The sequence below is a fragment of the Triturus cristatus genome, chromosome 5_1 (assembly GCF_964204655.1).
Source record: "Triturus cristatus chromosome 5_1, aTriCri1.1, whole genome shotgun sequence".
In the NCBI taxonomy this organism is placed as follows: Eukaryota; Metazoa; Chordata; class Amphibia; order Caudata; family Salamandridae; genus Triturus; species Triturus cristatus.
The window spans coordinates 247270621-247295009 of NC_140587.1; the positions used below are offsets into that span (position 1 = coordinate 247270621).

Consider the following 24389-nt stretch of genomic DNA (forward strand, 5'->3'; position numbering starts at 1 on the left):
GAGTCGAAATATTTACAAAAATGGAAGTGTAAACAAATATTTAAAAAAAATTAAGTTCATTTTTGCCTTTTATTTTGCGCATTATTATGCCGACCAGACAGGTGGATCTGTGATATATGTGACACTTTAAACCTGATTTTTTTAAAATCTAGAATACTTTGCATGGTGGAATTTTTGAGTCCGTCCTTACAAGGTTGAATGCAAAACTATAAACCCCAAGTAGAACGTGCTTCTGAACATATTTAAACAATTCAAACATTGCAGAAATGTTGAATTACCCCTTATAAATGAGCAAACTCATGATTGCTAATATGCTGTTAGCAATCAAAGTGTGATTCTTTATCAGAAATTCGTGAGTGAGACAGCGGGGGTTACTTGCAGGCCCCAATTTGGCACTTACACCCAGCCAATACAATTGTTACTGATGGCCCATTACAGAGCAGCTCAACGCCACTCAGTTCTTTTCTACTAAAATTACACCAATACTTTTCAGCAAGACGTTTGTTTGTTTGTCTGTGGATCCCAGGAAGTTAGTAAATGCTTCTCTTAGCCAAATCCTTGTGCCCCCTTCACATCTCTGAAGGTCCGCCCTGTCTGTCTTTCCTTCTGGTGCTTTCCCTCTATTCTTCTTTCCATCTGCCGCCGCCTTCCCTCTATTCTTCTTTCCATCTGCTGCCGCTTACCCCTGTTATTCTTTTCATCTGCCGCCGCTTTCCCCCTGTTATCTGGCGCTGCCTTCATCTTCTTAACTTTACTAATAGGGCTCCGTCATGGACGTCAATTCACTAAAATTCCAGGTCTCGCATAGTATTTTGCCTCTATAAGTATCAGGACAAGGAGCATGTAGTTTGCTGGATTTTATGGGTCTCCTTTATAATAAATTAGTTGTATGATCGATCTGTGCCAGCTTTTTGGAATAACTTCCATTGTTAGGTAGATGTTAAAGAGATTTGTATTCTCCTTTCCATTTAAAAAGTGCCCCTGGGTGGTCATTGGGCCCTAGCTCACTATTCGCCTTCCCTTTTTTATTGTGGTGAGCACGGACATCTCATTTATCATGTAGGAAGGTGCTGATGGTGTAATATTTGTACAAATACAATTTTGAACTGTGTTCGTATTGCATTTTTCTGTTGATGTAACTATCGTAATTGTGTCATAATGTTCTAAATCAACACCAACCTTTCTCTGTAATAAATTGCACCTGCAGGGTGACTCGATTCTATGATAAATAATGTAATAAGTTCCAGAAGCTTCTTGGTTATTTCTTAAAATTCGCTGCAACTAGTTCAGCCCATAGCTCGGACCTTTCCATGTGCTTTGCAGACCACGCCGCTTTTTAGGTCGAGCCTTGGCAGCGCATGCGCTGCTCTGCGAGGCATGCTGTATTGAGGTATGGACTTGAAGCTCTGCCCACATTTTTCCATGGCTTGTGTCATTGTCCTCTGTAAACTGTGGCTGTTCATAAGGCTTAGGAGTCCCTGCTTAGTATCTCCTTGTCTCATTTTGTAACCTTGCATGGCGACACCCCCTGTTACGTGTGTTGTTTCTCGGTAGGCTTTAATTACAGCCTCCGAGCACTATTTTCTCAAATAGCGTGTCCTGCCTGCAAAAGCAGGCAGGACAAAGCTCTCTCCTAATGCTTTTTAAACATTTTATTGCGTGCATTTGCAATGCAATAGGTCTCGCATTTGCAAAAGTTTAAGCTATTGGCATTGTAAATGACAATGCCTTTTATTTATCTGTTTTAAAAACAACACATAAATATAAGGCATTGTCATTTACAATGCTAATAGCTCAAACTCTCATAAATGCGAGACCTATTGCATTGCAAATGCTTGTTATAATCCGGTCTGACCCAGACCCACTCTAAACAAACAAGCGAGCTAATACAAACACACAGGCCCCTTTTACCAAAGGTATAGTTACAATTCTAGGTTTATGCACGTGTAAATCTACTCCTGCACCTAGGTGCAAGTATATACTTTTTCACTACTGACCATTTTCAAGTGTAGGTTTGCAGTTAGGGTGGAGTTATCGAAGATATAATTTGCAAGTGTAAAGTTGCTACTAGTATTTGGAGATCTCCCTCACCGGGGCAGAAATCTTCATATGGTAAATTACAGGCAAAATAAGAATGTTTATTATTTCTTAAAACTATATATAAAATATTTTGATGTAAAATAAAAATATAAGTAAATTAGTGTAAAAAAGTAACCTAGAACTAATAAAATAAAATGTTGCGGCACATGAACTCAAGTATATTAATTTAATTTATAAATATTGTTTTACTGAAATTAAAAAAACACCCTCCGTTGCATTTTAATATTTCTCAAATGTAATTAAAAGTTGCGTTTTCTATTCATTTGCAATAATAATTTTTTTATTAAACATTTAAAAGTTTAATCATTTGTAAAGAATAATTATTCTTCATTTAAAGATTAGTTAATGTATAAATTATAAAATATTTCATTTTTAAATTCAACTAACTAAAACTCTAAACTAAAACAATCATATATATATATATATCACCAGAGAGAGGGTTCCTTCTGGGATCGAGCCCGTGGTCAGGTGGTGCGCAAAGCCGGCGGAACCACAGCTGGACAATAGTATCCAAGATAAGTTCAGTGAAGCGCACACTGAAAACGATATTTTGCTTGTGCAAAAAACTTTATTCCTCAGTTGCAATGCATTTCGACAGTAACACGGTCTTGATCACACGCTGAGCAATCGAATGAGCGTGCATTACATAGACAAAGTTGACATGGGAAATGGACTGTTACTCAAATCATTGAGTGTGCGCTTCACTGAACTTATCTTGTATGTCAAATAACAATTTATTTAATTCTATTTTCTTTGGGGTGTTCTATTAAGTCCCTAATTTCATTATTTTCTATCAAAATGAGTTGCAATACCTGCGAATGGTCATCTGTGGTGCTAAGCTGAGCCAAGGCTAGGCTGGAGCTGATTTACTATTGCTTTGTGACCTTTTGGACTGTTTTAACTTTAGAAGTGTAGCTTGATAATAGCAATTGTCTTGTGGGTGGGTGCTTGTATTAACATGACTGACTGTGAGAGAATGTGGCCTAAGGGCAACCGGGGGACCAGGTTTGAGTCTTGGCAGGGACACTCAACATTCTATGATTCTGGGCAAATCACTTAATCTCTCAATGCCTAACAAAAATGAATGTGTCCATCTGTAACTTAACTGGGGCTCATGTTAAGCGCTCTGATACCTTCAGGTCTAGTTCACGCTATACAAAACTACAAAAAAGCAAACATTTTCCAACGTTAATCCCTCCTTTCCTCTCTGTAAACCCCTCCCACTCCTGCCTAAATCCTTCACATCTAAGATTAAAAAAATCTAATTTACAAGCCACTTCCTCTTGTCCCTCCCACATTTACACCTAAATTTTAGGCTTACTTGTTCAGATATTTCCAGCACTTCGACGGATATCTCCTCATAGAAGAGGTAGGGGTGGTGGAGTTTTTTTAATGTAGGTTTGCTAAGAGCATTTGTAACGAGTAGTACTACTGCAAAAGGAAGTTTATGAATAGACCACCTAGACTCCAGTCCCCCATACTAATCCTCGTGCAGCACCTCATGTTAGAGAAGCTTCTGCGACAATAATATTCTCTGTAAATTGTTACTTAGAGTTGGGTCTCTGTTTTTTTCAAATTTAAAAAAAGACACATTGGCAAATTGCGTCTTTGTTTATGTCTTAAATAAATACACCACAAATAGGAGACTGAGCCAAATTAAAACTATACTATACTGAAGCACAAACATACTGCATGATCTTTTTATTTAGATAACTGTTTTTATCTATGCTGAGTTGCGCAATAAAATGTACAAAAAATATAAATGCCTATTGAAAAATATTCAGTGACAGGCCACCAACTACCAGATGATCCTTATCCCTGGATCTCTCATCATCGTGAGTCTTGTTCTATGTGAAGTCTTAGACTGCTATGTGAGAGGCGGGTTTATAGCTGACCTCCAGTTCATTCCATAGCATATATATGTCTACCATAATTGCCGGTAATCATACAGAAAATGCCCACAAGTAACATGGTGTTTCATCTGCCTGCTGGTCTGAGGGTTGATTTTAGTGGAGCAGGTAATTGTGCAAATAGTACTGATGGATGAGAAGACCTTTGTGCTCCGACCTTTTCTAGAGGGCTGACCTGGCTGCCTCCCTCAGGCTCAAGAGTGTCTCTAGAGCCTTGAAACCATGACAGACATCCCACTGGTCCTTGTGTGCGACCTAGTGCTGTGGCACTAGTGAGGAACAGGACCTTAGCATGGACAGTCCAGATCCGCCGCCCTCAAAGGGCTGATATTGTTGCTCAGGGGGCACTAAGTCCTGTCCCTCATGGTACTGAGGTGCCACTGGGGGGTTTTACAGCTCACCATCCCCAGAAATCCATCTCGTTGGCTCCCAAGCTGAGCAAGAGGACTGTTGAACTCCGGTTTGTTGAGGGGTGGCAACAAGAAAAAGAAGGAGTAGAACTCAGTGGGAGGATCCTAAAGAACACCTGTTGCTGCTATTGTGGGCTAGAAAGCACAATCCTTGTCAGGGTGAACCACAAAAGACACTAATTTAACCTGTGCCCAACCTTCTGGTAGCTTGGCACAAACGTAGTGAGGCTTAACTAAGAGGCAATGTGTAAAGGATTTATACAGCACACAAACAATAATAAAATTAAAACTCTACACTAGAAAAATCCCACACCAGTTTTAAAAAGTAGAGTACATTTAATAAATAAAAAGACAGCAAAGTGACAAAAATCCAATCAGTGGAACTAGAGATATTGAATTTTACAGGTTTAGATAAAGCTAGCGCCAAAAGGCGCAAAATGCCAACTAAAGGTATCTGGTCACTGTGGACTGGGACAAAGTCCCAAGTTCAGGCCAACTGCGATGGAGCACAGGACCAAGTTTGGTCCGCTGAAGATTGTACCTCGGTCTGTGCAGTTTGGCGTTGGGAGGCTTCACGTTGTTAGTCGTTGGTTGCGGTGAAGCTGTGCGGTGATGCATTGTGTCAGTTGGCATCAGTTTTTAAGAAGCTTGCAGCTGTGCGGCAAAGCCCTGTGGTGCTTTGGGTCGCTCAGTGTCATTTCTGATTAAGTAAGCAGCTGTGCGTTGAGACTTTGCTGTGCTTAGCGCTGGATTTGATGGCATCTTTATTAGGGCCAGTAGGAGTTCTCTCTGATGCCAGCTAAGGATCCAGGAGCTGGAGAGGTACCTCTTGTGGATCATGAACTCACTTCAGCAGCTGTCAGCAGGGCTCAGGCAGGTCCAGTTGCAGACAGGTCCAGGGCAGCAGGTCAGCAAGGCAGTTGTAAGGAAGCCTTTGGGGCTTTTTGTGTCCCTGTAGCTCAGAACAGGAAGTCAGCCACCTGACCCTGTTAGTCACTCTGCCTACCGTGAAGGGAGTAGGTCAAGACTTCTTTCTCAAAGAGCAGGGCAGGCCTCAGCAACAGAGCGGTGTTCTGTCAGCATTGAAGTCCTCCTTCTGTAGTATCCACAGGTCCAGGAGTGTACTGAAGAGTTGGTCTTAGGGTCCAATACCTGATGCTAGCTTCCAAGTGAGAGAAACCTCTAGATCTCCACCCACAACTAGATTTGGAATTTCCTTCTTTCCACTGCCCAGGTCCCAAGATGTCTGAGGTGGCAAAAGGCTAGTGTGAAGTTCATTATGAGTGCAGGAGGTAGCTCCTATTGAAGTGCAAGTGTGATAGTTGACTGTGCATTTTTCTGCATGTTTCAAAGACAGATGATACAAAATTGGTATGTTGATACAATTGTAAATGAGGTATATAAATGTTTGTTTTACACTTTAGCACTTATGGCATTTCCGCATTACCAAGCTATATTGCCTGGATTTAGTCTAGATAGTTTTAGGTTTCAGAGTGCCACGCTAGTTGTTTTTGTACTTGTTCACCTATATCTTGACACAGATTTTATTTTAACTTCAGTTTCTTGAAGCATTTGTCTAAGTTTGTTTTTGTTCTGTCTTTTATATATTAGTGACATCTACTGGGTATTTTGTTTCTAATGGCCTGATGATGGTCTTGCATATAAATTATACAAGAGACGGAAATGTCGACGTCTATCCACTACTTGCTACTTTAAAACCAGATTGGCTTTTGTCAACACGCTAATAATTTTATCAACAGATGCGGTCCCGGGCGAACTATCATCTTGTAAGAGTGGACCAACAGTACTTCTGGCCCTATCTATGGACTCAGTGGGATCATTTTATGTCATTAGTCTGTTGAATGCTGGAAGTTGTGTAACCCCTCATTTCTGTTTGTGTCTTTTGTTTGACCCTTTAAGTGAAAAAACATTTGTTTTCTTGTATGCGCCCGAGTGTTGAATTATTTTTTTATCACTTTGATGCTCAGTACTAAGAGAGATCTCCATGTATATGTTGTTAATCAAATCTATTATATTTCCTGAGTTAGGGTTTTCCCCTTGTCAGCCTTTTGTTATTTGGTTTCTATTTACCCAAGCTCTCAAAGGGTTCCTGGGTTGCCCTTGTTTACTGCAATGTCAATCCTGACCAGGACACTGCTGACCAACCTCTGGAAGGTGGCAGGGGCATTCTTCAACCCAAAAGACATCACCCTGAATTTGAAGTGGCCCTTTGGGGTAAAAAATGCGTGTGTCTCTTTGGCCTCTTCAGTCAGGGTAATCTGCTAGTATTCCGACTTCAAGTGAAAGGTACTCTAAAACTTGCCATCTCCCAGCCTGCTGATGAGCTCATCAGCTTGGGGGATGGGTTGAGCATCAATTTTGGTAAATTAATTTAGCCCGCTATAATCCTTACAGAACTTGAGTTCTGGGGTGGTGCCCCGTTGGATAGCTTTGGGTACCAGCAACACTGGGCTGGACCAGGGACTATTGGAGTGTCAATCAGCTCTAATACAAGCATTTTAGATTCCTCCACCTTAATGCTAGCTCTTACCTTGTCTGAAAGCATGCCTGTAAAGAACAGGATTTACAGGCTATCTACACTATCTATGTCATGGGTACACAGATGTGTTTGGCCAGAGGTGAGGGAGAACAAGGAGGCAAACTGCCCCAGAAATTAGCAACAGTCTCCCTGCTGTTCTTGGGTCAGGGTAGAGGAGAGCTGACCCATCCTGCTCCTTGGAAGACAGGAGGTCAGGAAGAGGTTCACTCTCCTCCTCCACCCCATCATCTGTCACCAGGACCACAGTGTCTTCTGATCTCTGTGTGGTTTGAGGTGGTTTACATAGAGTACATGGTGCTCCAGAGGATTCATGACCCACACATTTTGGGCAGGTTGAAACTCAACCAGAGTGGCTTTCTGGTCATACCTCCTGGCTGGCTTCATCATCTCCTGGTTGGCTTCTAGATGAGCAGTAGCCTTCTTCCAGAAGTGCTGCATTTAGTTTCAGAGAGTCAGCATGTAGCCGATTACATCCTGGGGGGGCTTCTTGAGAGCTTGCTTCCATCCTTCCTTCACAAAGCTGGGAGGTCTTCTAACAGGGTGTCCATAGAGGCGTTTGAAGTCGCTGAACCCAACTCCCTTCTGTGGCAAGACACCTGTAGGCAAAAAGCAGGCATTGTAAGAGGCTGTCACACTTACGCCTCATGGGCTCAGGCAGGCCATAATCATGCCTTTAAGGGTCTTGTTGACTCTCTCAACAAGCATGTTGGTCTGAGGGTGACAGCGCATTGAGATCTTGAAAGTTACTCCACGCTCATTCCACATGGGCTTCATGTATGCAGACATCAAGTCACTTAATTCACCTGTGCTTAACCCTCTGGCAGATGTGTACAAAAGCAGGGAGGCTTAACTTGAAAGTAATCTGTGAAGTATTTATGCAGCACACAGGCAGTTATAAAATGAAAACACCACACAAGAAAATCCCACACTAATTTAGAAAAATAGAGTAAAACTTAATTAACTAAATGACAGGAGAACTGGAGATATTGAATTTTAGAGGTTTAAATCAATCAAAATATCACCAAGTGGTATCTTCTTGCTCTGGACCAGGACAAAGTCAAAGGTTTAGTCCGACTGCGATGGAGCGCAGGCCAGCCACAGGGCCAAGTTTGGCCTGCTGATGATTGTACCTTGTGTCCTTGGTGCGCAGTCTGCTCGTCATTGATGTGTGAGGCTTCGGTTCATTAGGCGTCTGTTCCGATGAAGCTGTGTGATGAGGCTTTGTGTTGCTTGGCGATGGCTCCAATGAAGCACCCAGTCCCCCTTTGTGACACTATTTGAGACTATTTGAGAGGAATACACCACACCAGGTTGGACCTAGGTTTGGGTGCCGGGCCTGGTTTCCCACTATGGCTGAAGTCCATGCACAGTGGTGGCTGACTGTAAATAGGAAGTTAGGTGAAAGGAACAGTTGCATGTGGTATACGATCAAAAACCTAGAAAACCACTGAGAAACGTTTTAAAGTAAAGTTATGCTTGGCCTTTGTAATGAGACTTTAAAGTCAGCTAACAAAAACACAGAATTCAGAAAAAAAATCTAATTGAATCAAATGTATGTTTCAGGCAATTCTTGTTCCCTCTCATGACTAATATTACAGTCATGATAAATGCCTTCCACCGTATCAGGTATTGCCCCAGGTTCTCCAAAATAAGTAATTGTTATACCCTTGATAAACTAATTGCAGACCAAAATATCAGACAATCTATCTAGCTGTCTGTAAAATCTCCCATCCTAGTGACATTTTGGAAATTGAGGTTATGAGAGGACTTCTATAGCATGCAGGACTAAATCATCTTCACCAATACCATCATTCAGGTTTCAGGCCTGTCAGGAGCACTAAATCCTCTTTAGCCAGCATTAGAGAAATGCTCATCCTTTCCATGGCAGAAGACAAGAGCACAGTTCTGATTATCACACAGGTAGAAAAGCTGAGAAATGTGCGAATGTATCAGAATCTGCTCTACTATGGATCCATTATAAACTAATGGGGAAACCCAATCAATGTCTACGGACCTGGGTATCGTATAGTATAAATAACAAATGGTCCTAGACTCACTTAGTGCATGGTAAATACTATACGTCATAATAACATTTTCAAATATGCTCCATGAAAAAGCACCCACTTTTTTCTAGAATCTTTGTATTTTTATTTTTTAATTTTTAAATAAACCACAAAGGTAAAGAACATTACCGAATATATACCATTTTAAAAGGTTACCGGAAAGGAGAGAGTGGGTGTAAAGAAATCGTGCTGGTGTGAAAAGAAAAGACTTCAGAGTGGAAATAATTAAATGGGAATGATTGCAACACTGTTTTTTAGTAGAACATACACCAGTGTATTACGGTCCATTGGCAGACCTGGTCCCAGCTCCCGGGAAAGGGTAGTCTGACAGTTTCTTGCCAGACACTGATGAGTGAGGAATCCCTCATCTCTATGGAGACGAAACGGCATCTGCAAGATTAAATAGGGTGATTGGTCCTCTATTGAAGGAACGCTGTTAGCCTTTGAATTCTAAGTAAGTACCACGGCTGTGCTGTGATTTTTTTTGGATTTATATTGGGTTTTGGATACCCTTCAAACATCTCATTGGATGGGATGTTTTGTTAAGCGCTCTATACCGCGCTGTCATGCGGAGTACCCTTTCCCGGGAGCTGTGACCAGGTCTGATAATTACAGGCTCCTGAAATAGTTTGCCTCCCGCAAATCCCTTGTCCCGAAGAAGACCCGCGAGCGGAGGTTTAGAACTACCCCCTACGCATTAAGTTGGGTCAAAACGTCGACACATGCCCCTAATCTGGGTCTGTACCATATTTCCTACTACCCCGTCCAACAAACAGATGATGACTCTCTGCAACTAAAAGCTGTATAAAAATGATGACATAACGATGTATTATGGACATGCCGTAATACACCGGTGTATGTTCTACTAAAAACCAGTGTGACTGTAAAGTTGTTCCAATCATTCCCGTTTAATTATCTCCACTCTGAAGTCTTTTCTTTTCACACGAGCACCATTTCTTTACACCCCCTCTCTCCTTTCTGGCAACCTTCTAAAATGGTATATATTTGGTAATGTTCTTTACCTTTGTAGTTTATTTAAAAAGAAAACTGGAAAAAAGTGAGTGCTTTTTCATGGTGCATATTTTAAAATATTATGACGTATAGTAATTATCATGTGCTGATTATTTTAAGCAACAAATTGTACTAGAATTGTGAACATCTCTGACTTGATGTGCACTAAGGGCCTTATGTAGGTGGGCTGGCATTTACCACTTCATAAATACCGAATCATACCGATTCGGTATTTATGAAGTGGTAAATGCAATGTAGGTAATGAGTCGGTAAATATTACCGAATCGGAAAAATTCGGTAATTACCGAATCGGTATTTACCGATTCGGTAATGAGGCATACCTTCCCATTGATGGGAAGGTATGCCTCATTACCGAATCGGTAAATACCGATTCGGTAATGGGGGAGCACATACAAGGGTGGCAGGGTGTCACATTGACACCCTGTTGCACCCCTGATTCGGCCATGTGTGCACATGTGGCGCACATACATGCCCTAAGGGCATGTATGTCTGCCACATTGCACACTTAAACGTGCACAAAAATGCTTTTTTTCACCTATTCGTCATTTACCACCAACCTTTAGTTGGTGGTAAATAACGAATCCCCACACCCACCACACACTCCCCCTACATCTCATTTCATGATTCGGTATTTACCGAATCGGTCAATTTACCGAATCGGTAATATTACCGATTCGGTAATTTTACCGATTCGGTAAATACCGAATCATGAAATTCTCCCCCTACATCTCAAAAGCCAAAATACCGGTCGGTAACGGTATAATTACCGAAAATCGGCCGTTACCGACCGGTATTTGGCTTCCTACATGAGGCCCTAAGTGAGTCTAGAGGGAAACAACCTTTACAACGCAATCATTACATCGCACTACCTTTATAACACAGTCATTACAACGCAACATCCTTTACATCGCATGCCATTACAACGCAGCCATTACATCGCATGTCACTACCACACGTGTCATTAAAACGCATGTCACTACAATGCATACCACTACAACGCATAGTTTTTACCCTTACACTATCCAACACTTACCCTACTGTTGCACTCACTGGAGTGGGAATAGTAATTTTTACCACTACACTATCCAACACTTACCTTAAATGCAATGGTATGCGTTGTAATCGTATAATGCGATGTAATTGAATGCGTTGTAAGTGTAGTTTCTAAAAATGCGTTGTGATGGCATGCGATGTTGAGATGTAAAAACTGCGTTGTAAAGGCATGCATTGTAAATGTTTGCATTGTAACGTCATACATTCGAGTCTAGGACCATTTGTTATTTGTACTCTACTATGGATCCAATTATTTCTCAGCAACCACAGCCAAAGAAGGAAGGGTTTGGTCAGTGGCTCCATCGAGTGGTCCATCTCCTGTCTACTGTTGCCCACCTACTTGCTCTCCCTGGCACAGCTTCCAGAATAGTATTACTTGAACTTCCAAATGAATGCTGTTGACACCAAATACACTTCTGATTGAAAAATAGGCAGGGGCTTTCAAGGTATGGGTGCCTCTGTTGAACATCTTTATTAATGTACAGTGTACTTGGTGGATTGTAAACAATATTTCATGATCAGGTATAAAACAAAAATGCAGAAAAGTGATCCAACATTTGAATGTCAAATGTATTTGTTTTAGCAAAAGTTACATATAGCTTCTGGATATTATATTTGCTCAAGAGGGAAACATGAATTTCTAATTTAATTATTGAACACTGTATTCTAGCCCTTTTGTGTGTCCTCTTGATGACTGGAATCAATACAGGTGCAAATATGTAGATTTTAAAAAGTGCAGATTTATGTGCTCAAGAGCATACCATGAATACTACCATCTATACATTAAGAAAGGTATCACAAGTATCTAGTTATCTGTAATAAAGAAATTACATAGTTTCTCAGCTGTAATAAATAATTACAGTTGCCCGCTGCCAAAGCCTTTTATAAGGTGAAAGGCAATTCACGTAGCATCATTACAGCTGCAGTTAAAACAAAGGAAAATGGAACTTTTAAAGGTGATACGTTATTTTTTTCCATGCTGTTGGGCATTACTGGAAAGATAGAATCTCTGCCTATTTTTACACATTCTAAGTGACAGCATTTTAAAGTCTGGTTTCCATTAAAATGATTCTGTCATCTTTTTCACAAAATACTGCTTTTTGGTGCGTTTAATTTTGCTTTTTTTCTTCATGTCTACAATGAACATAAATGAGCAAGGATACCAAAGATTTTAATGGTTTGTGGGAAGGCTGATGGTGTGACCATGTATTTTAAGGAATTAAATAACCATTTGCCCTACATTAAAGGTATATTTCAAGTCACCATGGATGTCCATGACATTATAAAGGAAGTCAGCTTTCTGCCATGTTGGTTACTTGCAATATACCAAAAGGTATATTTATTTATTATATAACGCCTTACCAACTGGAATATGTAATCAAACACTAGCATGAGTCCTGCCTTACTAAACTCCGGTCTCATCAGTAATGGCCAATCACAAAGGAGGGACTGAGGGCTTTTTAGACAGGTCCAGCATACATGCCCTAACAGAAGAAGAGGGTAGGTCGGCCGGCCTTTTGCAGAGTTTGCAAAACCACACAAGGAAATTCCTTGTGAGATATCTGCCGGGTATCGATGAAGTAGATAGAGAAACCCAACTAGGGTTGGTCATAGGCTAGCAGGTACTACACATAGCATGTGTTAGGTTGGTTTAAAAGGGTAGATCACACCATACAACCACCCACGTGTAGATAGATTTGATTTTATTAGGTCCTGACGAACACCAGATTGTTCAACTACCAGGCGAGAAACATGTTGACCGCACAATAGAGTGCCCTACTTAAGACATAATCTCAGACATGCGCCTTTGTTTCTTTTAATCAGGGTGGGAGACCCATTAATTAAAATAGTCTTCGCTGGGACTCCCTTACCTGTTTTAAAATGTCTTTCATGTTATACACCTCCACGCTTTCATCTACACAAATTAGGCCCCTCACTCCCACGGCACCAAACGACATTTGGAATAAAAGATCTCCGCCAAAGAGCCCCTCATAAGGATCCTGTCAGGTATTGCAGCACCGACCTAACGAGGAGCAGCCCATATGATGAAGCATGACACCTTGCCAGGTGTGTGAGGGCCCTATATTCCAGGAGGAGGAACTCTCATCCTCCTACACTTCATGACCACATAAAACCAGTTTTTCCTTGTCTCAATATTAGGAACAGCATACCTTTTGTATCTACGTCACTAATGACATCATATCTAGCAAAGGCTAGCATAAATGCTGATGATTCTTAGTTTTGGAAAAACTTTTTAAATTATTGTAATAATTAAAAACGTGTTGTAATAGCTTTCCCTTTTTGTATGATGTTTGAGGTATTTTCTGTTGACATTGGGAAATTTGTGGTCACAGTAGCATTCTGAGATCCTTAAATACTAACTTTTTCATAATTCTTTGTTTTTTAGTGAATTACTCCATCTTCATGTGCAAACTTTGCAACTTGTTTTCTCCAAATCAGTCGGAACTCCTGTCACACGTGTTAGAGAAACATGCTGAAGAAGAACTTAGGGCTGATGAAATTGTGATCCCATTGAGACCTCTCTTGACCCCCACCAGTGGCAACAAAAGCACAGAAGGTAATGTTTCAAATTTTCATCCACGTCCAATTAGTGCAGACGATGTTGGAAAATTGTACTTAGATTAGTTTGTAAATGATCACAAAACACGTACCTTAAAGGACAGTGCAGTGCTCTGCTAGTAAGGGAGTGTTTCTCCAAGTTTTACGTTTTTGTTACAAATACTGTTGCAATGTCAAGTTGATCATTAAGGAAAATAAATTTTCCATTATAATTTCCCACCCATGTAACAAAGGATAATTTTGGATTAATAATCTTCATAAATCTTTTTAAACAAACTGATTTCACAGAGAAACCATAATGGTGGATTATTTTGTGTTATTTATAAATAGATGTCGTAGTTTAGAGGAGTCAGCATGCCTGGCAATACAAGCCAGATCTACTAAAATAGCACATACCAAAAAGTAATATCACCTTCAGCAGCTGTTCTTGTGAACATTCATTAGAAGATCAGGGCAGCCCACATCCACATCACTTCATTTTTTTCTACCATCAAACAGAATTCAGTTTATAGAAGCTCTGTTTATCTGCTGTACATTCAGTTTTTATTTCATCCTAGTCTCAATAAAGATAATAGTATTTAAATGTTTGGGGATACCTTTATTTGATTTTTCTAGCCTAGACAACTACCGGACAACTGCCACTGTCTATTGGGAAGAACATCTGTTGCTTCTTAGACCTTGTTATTTTAAACTACCACTGGTACAGATGTCCTCTGGTTTTCTGTCTGAATCCTCTTTCATTGGACCCCTGTTCACTCACCCCCGTTTTATAATTCCTGCCAACCGTAAATGACTGGAATCTATTTTCCTCTGACTTTTATACATTGTTTCTCAGTACCACAGTAGCCTTGCACTACCAGTTCCAAATATTAGCTTGGGACGATCTGAAAAACATAGCTTGTGAGGTCCTGTCTTCTTTCAAAAACCTTGTCAACGTGCCCCAGGTCTCCAGAGAAGAAAAATGATTATACTAAATCTTTCAGAAAAGGTTCTGTAGCTTCGTACTTGGTGCTCTAAAAGACTTTAGACTTTCAAAATACTCTTATTCTGAAGGCACCGGGTACAAATTGTAAGAAACGCCCTCAGAACCCTTAAATAGATCTGCAGGAAAAGGTCTGGTTGCAATTGGTCCCTGAGTTACTTTCATAACCTTTCCAACTCCTTATGGCCAAGGTGCCTTCTCTACTCATCTGATGCGGGGGGCACATTTCACATGGGCTGGCACAAGAATGTCCAGTTGCCACTAGTCTGCTCGAAGCCTTCCAGACAGGAACAACTCTCTGTCTCTAGGAACGTCTACAGGCAGATGTCCTGGATAATATTATCTTTGTGGGTAAGAGAGAAGCTAGCTTTGTTGGTCCGTGTTTGATAGTCTTGAAGGCTCAAGATAAAAGGTAGATACTATTATATCTCCCACCTCCGACATGCTTTCAACAGACGTTTTCTTCTCTCCCTCTGGTCACTCAACCCTGCCCTTACAGCCGATTTTAAAAGGCAGACTCAGGTTGTGGCTGTCAGCAACCCCTAAGTATATAAAACTAAAGTTCTTGCAGTTCCAACACCCAGGTTTACCAGAGTGTGACCCAGTTACTGTTTTTGACGGGCGTTTTACTGCAGAATCTAAACCAGAGTCAATGGTACCACTGTGTATCAGACACAAGCTTCCCCTAAACTCCTCTTAAGCTTCTTCCGAATGCCAAAGTTCAGTCCAATCCTTTCTCCAAAGGATTACAGAAATTCTCAATACCTTTAATTTACCGTCTATAATAAATAATTCCTCCTCTACTTAAAAGGCACACATTTAATTGCTTCTAGTGATAGGGAGATGTTGCCTGTGTTAGGGGTAGTTCTTTGCTAGACTCCACCCACAGCAAGCCTTTCTGGCTCAGCAGTTGGTCACAGTGCTTCCGAGGTAGTGAGGTGTGAGGGGGTGGGGGCAGTCGGGGGAGCAATTACTTGTTCGGTGATTCTGCTGGAAAAGGGATTAGGCCTTTTACTAACAGCAAACATATTTCAGGTAGACAGTATGACTGACAAAACGTGGGGTGCATAAATTAAAATCCAATATTTTCTCTGATTTTATCATACTTATTTACCTCTGTTGTTTTGAAACTTTTGGCATTTTCATAACAAAGTTTAGAAAAATAGATTTATGCCAAAATGATGTACATAAAAATTGGGTGGCTGCTGCATGTCATCCAAGGTTTTAAATATACCTCAGTGGAAAGTATATCCCCTTTAAGCTTACTTTTCACATCTGAACTTTGTCTCACTCATCTAAAATGATTGTGCACACTTTACATCCGATTTACGAGGTGCCAGATCTAGTTATTTAATTACAAAAATGGTTTTCCTTTTTCTTTATACCCAGGCTTATAGACTATTGCTATGCACATGCTGCCTTTTTCTGTAGTTGTACTATGTGCAGCTGCCCGTCGTTTGTGTACATTATAGTTGTCTTGCCAAGTTACCAACTATTCCAAATTGAAACGCGCACCTTTTTCCATTTTATGGCATAGCACATGTAGACAGGGGCTAATTAATTGACCAGTTTCCCAGAATTTCAATTACCAGATGTATAGAACCCAAGAGTGTAAAACATTTCAAGGTCAAAATGACAAAAACAGGCCTCAAATGAAATGGACCTTGTGGTTATCTGCCAAACTTGTTTGAAAAATACTTAGGGAAAATGTGTTACGATTCTGTGCGTCAGGGGTAAAGCTTATCCAATGGTATTTCTCCCAGTTTTGACAATCGCATTTTCAAATAGTTACAGAAACATGTAAATGTGTAACTACAGCTGTGGAGTGAACAACTGAGCTTGTCCAATCGATATTTTGTGAACAAGGATGAGAGAAGTCTGGTTTGGATGGTCCAAAGGCAATGCAAAGTTACTGGTCAACAATTGTGTTAATAGGCCATTTTAACATTGGTGTCCCGGTGCCTATTTTCTCGGACTCTCAAATTGGTGGCAAACTGCCCCTTTAAGCTCTGTATGTAGTGGAGCTTCACAACACACAAAAATAATGTTCAATGTCCAACCAGTCGTTTTACTTTAGAAAGGATTTCAGTGGTATTTACAGTTTGGAACCCCTTCTAAAGTGGACTCACAGAATTATCTTAGCTCAAGTCATATACTGTGAACCCCAAAAATCGTACCTGTTCCAATTGTCTTTGAGGTACTGTTTAACAATTGGTGCACTGGCATGTCCTAATATTAAAAACCAGCAACCATCCACCATACTTTTTTATTTTTATATTTTTCTTTGATTAAAATAAACAAGAGTGTCTGTGAAGGCCAACCTGAAGGTTACAACCAATATTAAACAGCCTTGTCTACACACCTTTTCGCACACAAAAGCGGCAGTCTGCTGCAGAGTATATACAGTGTATTTAACCTCATGGCAACGTCATGGCTCTATGTATTTCATGCTCTTTGTATACATTGGTCATAGCATAATAACGCATTAGCAGCAGTAGTACTGATATTTCTTAGAGGAGCCGGCTAAGTTCAATCATACTGGTTCTCTAAGTTATGTCGGGGGTTAATTCTTACCTTATTGCTGAGATACATTTTGTATAAGGGATCGCTTATATATCTCGGGGCCTGGCCTGTGGTGTTTGCATCTCCACCAAGTCAAATGCCACTGTCTCACTTGGCAACGTCTTTCAACCTAGTCTGGATTGTATGCAGTGTGCCCCTCATCCAATGTTTTGCCAACAAGAGCAAAGTCGCCAACACCCTTCTAGCCCTCTGGGGAATGTTTAGCATACCGCAGGAGCTGTAAATGTAAGGTACTTTCTAATGCGTTCTCTACTATCTCCCTGATAATCCTCGCAACTTCCTTTCGGTACATAGCACAAGAGGACTTGGCAAGCCCAGGTGGAAAGAAGTCTGCATGACCAAATCCAGACTTCTAGCAATTACCAGGGTTTTTGGGATCAGATTTGTGCAGGAAACTGTGAGAGCTGTCTAGTGTATTGAGAAATGTAAAGTATATTAACCGATGTCTGTGGTTAATAGCGACCATCTTAGTTTGCTAGCAGCATTGTCCACACTTCTGGTTCTATCGGCTCTCCTAGGTCTGCCTCCCATTTATCTAGTATTCTGTTCATTGCTACAGTAAGGTTATCCGTGTCAAACCTTTACCATGTGCTTCCCTGAGCGTCTGCGTGATTGGGGTAAATTCTGGTAGTTCATCCGTGAATGAAGGCTGTCTTGTGAGCACTGCGTGTCTCAGCCTAAAGGAGTCAAACATGTCTATGGGAGTCATCTCTCTCTCACCAGGAGCTGTTCCATGATTATAAACTCATTAGCCACAAAGAGCTTTGTCACTGTCCGCATACCAGATTTTAATAGACTAATGAAAAATTTCCTAGCTAACGTAACGGAAAGTTTCAATTCTATTAAGGACTCGGAGGCGAGGATTATGCCTTCTTCCTTCACTTTATTCCACAGCAGCATGAAGGTAAACAAAAGACTACATTTCCCATGAACCATAGGGAAAGAGTAGTCACAAAAGACAACATGGCAACAACCAATCAACAGAGAGCATCAACGTCCAATCCACAGCGAGAGTGTCCCACATAGTCCTTTGCTAGTGTCCTCTCTTCCTCTTTCGGAGCGCGACGACAGCTGATCTGCACTCTTCAAATATCCTGTTTTTGAGCGTCTGAACCTGCAAATAACAGAGACGTATTACTCCATGAAACACAATGGAACCCTGTTATGGAGCAAGACAGGTTACACACGTCAGTAAAGCGTCAATCAACACTGGAAAACGTCTACTTACTGTCATACGGGGAGGGATCTCCTCCAGGAGTGACGGGCGGGATAATCCTCGCCTCCGAGTCCTTAATAGAATTGAAACGTTCCGTTCCGTTAGCTAGGAAATTTTTCATTCTATGTCAGGACTGGAGGCGAGGATTATGCTTGTTCAAAGCTTGCCCACAAACCAGCTGAGCTATATTCAGGACTGGCTTGAAATAGAACCTCTTAAACATAGAGTCCGAGGACCAATCTGCAGCATTGAGGATATCCTCAAGGCGCGCACCCAGGCCAAACGCCTTAGACGCCATTGCTCCGCGAGCAGAGTGCGCTCCAAAGTCCCGAAGGCTTATTCCAGCCTCCTGCATCACCCACCGGACCCATCTGGCAATGGTGGGTGAGGAAACCGCTTTAAAGGGTTCCCGGAGTGCAATGAGCAACTGGCGTTCTCCTGGGGGACGGAACTCTTCCGTCATCTCCTCGTAAGCTTTTAGGCACTTAACCACACATAACTTTGGTGAGTCCGGGAACGCCGGGTACGAGATTATCCTAGTATGGCACTTAGTACGCCGTAAAAGGGTGAAGGTTACCCCGTCAGGGGTGAACATCCTTCCAGAAATATCCAGGGCCCGCACATCCGATACTCTCCTGCAAGAGATCAAGCAAAGGAGCATTGCCAATTTTGCTGAAAGCTCCTTCCGAGAAAGAAACTGGTTAGGCTGCCAAGAGAGAAAAAGATTAAGGACCAGATTCATGTCCCACAAAGCGGAGTAACGAGGTTCCGGAGGTAACGAAAGCCGCACTCCTCGGAGCAACCTGCAAACCAAGGGGTGTTCCCCTATAGGCGTTCCATTAACCGGGGTGTGGCCCGACGTAATAGCCGACCTAAAGGTATTAAGGGACCGGTAGGCCAAACCCTCAGAAGCTAGTTGGGCCAAAAAATTCACCACTTGAACCACGTCTGCGCCCAAGGGATCGTAACCCCGTCGCATACACCAACTGGCCCACCGGTTCCACGCGGACTTGTATCTTTTAACTGTGCTGTCCGCCCAGGCCTTTGAAATAAGGCTCTCAGCCGCTCGCGAAAGTCCTGGGGTTTCCCATCTACCCCGGAAATCCGCCACACCATGAGAAACAGTGATCCTGCTGACACTAGCGGGTGAGGACCCCCGTCGGGATTCGTGAGAAGAGTGGGGAATTGGGGGAGTAGGATTGGAAAATCCCAGGAAAGTTCCAGAAGAACTGGAAACCACACTTGCGACCTCCATAGGGGAGTGACCATCACCAGGTCTGCTTTCTGCCTGCGAACTTGCGCCGAAGAGTGCGTGATCATTGCGAACGGGGGGAACGCGTACCCCCGCTCCACGCTCCAATCCTGCAGGAACGCGTCCGTGGCTGCCGCCAACGGATCCGGTCTCCAACTGAAAAACTGAGGAATCTGGTGGTCCAGTCTGGACGCAAACAGATCCACTGAAAACAGTCCCCAGAGCTCGTTCAGAGCCACAAAGATGTCCGAGTCCAACATCCACATGCTGGAGTCCCGGAAATGGCGGGATTGGAAGTCCGCCTCCAAATTGTCTCGACCGGGGAGATACTCTGCCGTGACTGAGATCTGGCTTTCCAGGCAATACTGCCAGAAACTTGCCGCTAGATCCGAGAGAGCTTTGGACCTGGTTCCCCCCAGATGGTTTACATATCTGACTGCGGAAATGTTGTCCATTTTGAGCAGAACACACGACCGCACCAAGTCTTTCGTCCAGCACCGTACAGCAAACGTTCCAGACAATTTATGTGTAACTTCTGTTCGTCTGGAGACCACAAACCTTCTGTGGTTAACTCCCCGCAGCGTGCACCCCAGCCGCCCAACCGGCTGGCGTCTGATTCGATTACCAGATCCGGGGCGGACCCGAAAATCGCTCGGCCATTCCAGGCCTCCATATGGTCCAGCCACCACTGGATCTCGGCATTCACCTCTGGGGTGAGAGCCACCGTGTGCGAATAAGGGAAACCTTTCCTGAGAAAGTAAGCCTTTAGGCACTGTAAAGCCCGGTAATGAAGCGGGCCTGGAAATATGGCCTGAATGGAGGCTGACAGGAGACCGACCACACGGGCGAGCTGACGGAGGGAGATTCTATGTCTGGCCAGGACACGACGCAACTCGTACCTGATCTTGGAGATCTTCTTGGCCGGAAGGCTGAGAGTGGACTACGGTGAGTCGATCATGAATCCCAGAAAGGTAAGCGACTGGGTCGGATGTAAGAGAGATTTGTTCTGGTTGATGACAAACCCAAGATCTTGAAGGAGGTTCACCGTCATCCGGAGTTGGACTTCCAGTTGGCGCGGGCAAGAGGCCATCAAAAGGAGGTCGTCCAAGTACACAATCATCCTGACCCCTCTTGCCCTCAAAAACTCCACCACCGGTTTGAGAACCTTGGTGAAGCACCACGGAGCGGACGAGAGGCCGAACGGGAGGGAAGCAAACTCGTAAACCCGGTCGCGCCAGGAGAACTGGAGAAACCGCCTGTGCGGAGGAAAAATCGGGATTACCAGGTAGGCGTCCTTGAGATCCAGGCGAACCATCCAGTCGCAGGGTTGTAAAACATCCCTCAGGAGGTGAATCCCCTCCATTTTGAAATGGTGGTAAACCAGCCATTCGTTGAACTCGCTTAAATTGATGACGGGCCTCTTGCCGCCGTCTGCTTTGTCCACTAAGAAGATATTGCTCAAAAAACCTCTGGAATGGCGGATGGCGGGAAGAATGGCGCCCTTTAGTAGGAGGGATGCGACCTCCTTGTCCACTAGGGTGACGTCCGGAGCTGAAAACTGAATGGGACGGGGACTTGCCCGCTGAACCGGGAACCCTGTGAATTCTATATGGAACCCCCTCACTGTTTGGAGAACTCAAACATCGTGTGTTAGGGACAACCAAGCCTGAAAATGACTTTGCAACCGCCCCCCTATCTTTGATGGGGAAAAAATGAGAAGACTCACCGGAGTTGGAGGCGGTGGATCCACCGCGGAATCCTCTTCCTTTGCCTCTGCGGCCTCTGGTAGGGTAGAAGTTCCCAAATCGTGACTGGTCCTGCGACTGACCGGAGCCTCTCTGGTTACCCTGCTGGTGACCTCGACCGGCCGAGCGGCCCCTGCCTCGACCGGCCCCGCGAAAAACACTGGGAAAAACTTTCTTGATGGTGGATTGTGCCCTATCGAGGGAAGTGAAGGTATTCACGAACTTGCCCAGTTCCTTCACGAAAGGCTCGCCAAACAGGCCACCCTGAGCCACGGTGCCAGCTTCGGAATCCGCTAGGTCTCCTAATTTGGGATCAATCTTTATGAGGAGAGACCTGCGGCGCTCGGTAGAAAGAGCGCAATTGGCATTGCCCAGAAATATGACCACCCTTTGAGCCCAGTTGGAGAGGGTTTCCGGGGAAATAATAGAGCCTGACTCCTTGGCCTCTTCAGCCATATCTAAAATCTTGGTAGCCGGTCCTAAGGCGTCCAGGAGCTTGTCCTGGCAGGCCCTCCAGGACCTATCAATCCCTTTTTTGGGGTCTCGGATGAATTTTTGTAAAAAGGTGAACATCCTGGGGTCAATTTCGGGGGTGAGAGCTACCTTACCCTCCAGTGAGGGTCGAGGGCACTCCGCCCGCAAGCAATTACGGACTTCCTTTTCTAAGGGCCGACGGATGTGCTCCGCCACATAAGCCGCCACCTTATCCCCGGGGACCCACTCCAAAGAGCGGGGATGAACAATTTCATTCGGATCCAACATGTCTGAGGTAATCGAGGGGGGAACAGTAGGGTGAGAAGGAAGCCACGGCCTGGAAGGGCCGGGATCTGAGTCTAGATCGCCTGACGTACCCTGATCCACATCCCTAGGGGCAGGAGGGGGGAGGGGGGAAACGACCCTTGGCTGTACCGCCTGATTGTCGAGGAAAGCTTGTCGCAACCGTTCAAAAGCCTCGCAATCCACTCCAGGCACCCGAGGGCGCTTACTCGGAGGGGAACCTGTGGGAAGGGGAACCGAGGGAGTAGGTAGGGCAGCTTGGGAACCCATGCGGTGTTCCAGGCGAGAAAACGCCTCATTTATCTGCTGCGAAAGCCTGTCTTCAAGGTGAGAAATAACCTGACCCACGGCTTGGTAAATGGAGGAATCTACCTCATCATAAAATGCATCCCCCCAGGGCATCTCCGCAAGAGGGTCTTCCTCTTCCGGGAATTGGTCGTAATACTCCATGAGCAAAGATAGCGGAGTGCAACGTAACAGCCCTGAACAGGCCTTGAACAAGAGGCTAGGTGTCAGCCAAATCAGTTGCGCAGCTGAAGAGCCGCGATATTACAGGGAAACAAGCCCCCAGGGACCACTGCTGGCAACAAGAAAAATATACAAAACTACACACACCCCTATGCCAAGAGGTGCTCACCGGTCTGGGCTGGGTCCCTTTAAGAATCCCTGGGCAGGGAAAAGTACAAGACCTCTAACGAGGCGTTCTGTGAGCAGGATACCAGACTCTGTTCGTCAACTGCTCTTTGGGCGAACAGAGCGTAATGCATCAAATACGGCCGATCGCGGGTTAACTTTGCCGCCGATCGCCGGTACAGACCCTCAAGCGGGCGTATGCCTCAGACCGGGCTCTTCGGGAATGGCGCGCGCGGTGTTTGAATTCTCTGAAGAGAATCAAACCCCGCAACGCGCCCTCCGCGACCACCAGCGCCCTCTAGGGGCGGGAGGACCAAGAGCAAGCCAGCGACGCGCCGCGTAGGGACGAGGAGAACCTCGACCCCGCGGCGTCCGTAAATAAACTAACAAACGCGCCGGAGCGCGGAACGACAACGAGTCACCACGAGAAGCTTAGAAAAATGGGAGGAGGAAACAGCGCCGAAGCGCGACTATTACACATGAAGTAACAAACTTCTCACAGCAATACCAATAAAGTAACAGCAATCACAAGATCATCTACTTGAAACAATTATCACATGAAACGCTAGCATTGAATTACCACAAGAACCCTTTAAGCACTACACAGAGAAAAAGAACTGAAGGGTACTTGCTGCTGAGCAGCGAAGAAAGAGGAAGAGTGGACACTAGCAAAGGACTATGTGGGACACTCTCGCTGTGGATTGGACGTTGATGCTCTTTGTTGATTGGTTGTTGCCATGTTGTCTTTTTTTACTACTCTTTCCCTATGGTTCATGGGAAATGTAGTCTTTTGTTTACCTTCATGGTGCTGTGGAATAAAGTGAAGGAAGAAGGCATAATCCTCGCCTCCAGTCCTGACATAGAATCTTCACTCCCCTATCCAGCGTGGGTGGAAGCGCAGGATTATGAATTAGTGATTTCTCTGGAGAGTATATCTGGGAGTATCCACATAGCTTCTCATGGTCCCTAGTGACCAGTTAGTGGAACACATAGTCTGCTGTGTGAGTCTAGGCAAGGGGACAGCTACATTAGTTGTTAGTGTCCCTTCTTCCAGCTTATCTCTTTCTATCGGCAAGTGTCATGCTCTACTTTTGGGGTGTCACCAACAGACTGCATAGTGTGACTGGGAGGTTTGATAATTTCATGCCATATCTGGCACTCTCAAACCCTCCCCAGACAAACACAAGGGTTTCTCATTTAAGTCTCAGGCATTTACCCCTCCAGAATAGTCTTCTGAATAGTGATTGTAGCTTTGCCAAGAAGGGTATGCCTAGGGAAATGGGTGTGTTGTTGAATAAATAGAGCAGTTGGGGAAGTATTAGTATTTTAATTAGGGCTATTTGCTCTGCCATGGATAATGGGAATTTTGATACATCGCTCTACCTATTCGCTCAATCTGTTCATCATCTGGTCTTAATTATCGTGTGCGACCCTCAATTTATTTCTGTGTACTTGTATGCTCAGATATCTGACTGAGCTGTCGCACTAACATA

General features: G+C 43.7%; 1 protein-coding gene across 4 annotated transcripts in view; it reads left to right on the top strand.

Annotated features, from left to right (window-relative positions):
* ZFAT (zinc finger and AT-hook domain containing) overlaps positions 1-24389 on the top strand; it is a 1096910-nt gene that overhangs the window by 283924 nt on the left and 788597 nt on the right. For all 4 annotated transcript variants that reach the window (XM_085604879.1, XM_085604878.1, XM_085604880.1 and 1 more), the window contains one exon: positions 13536-13706. In XM_085604879.1, the coding sequence (XP_085461005.1) occupies positions 13536-13706 (171 nt within the window). The remainder of the gene's footprint in view (positions 1-13535; positions 13707-24389) is intronic.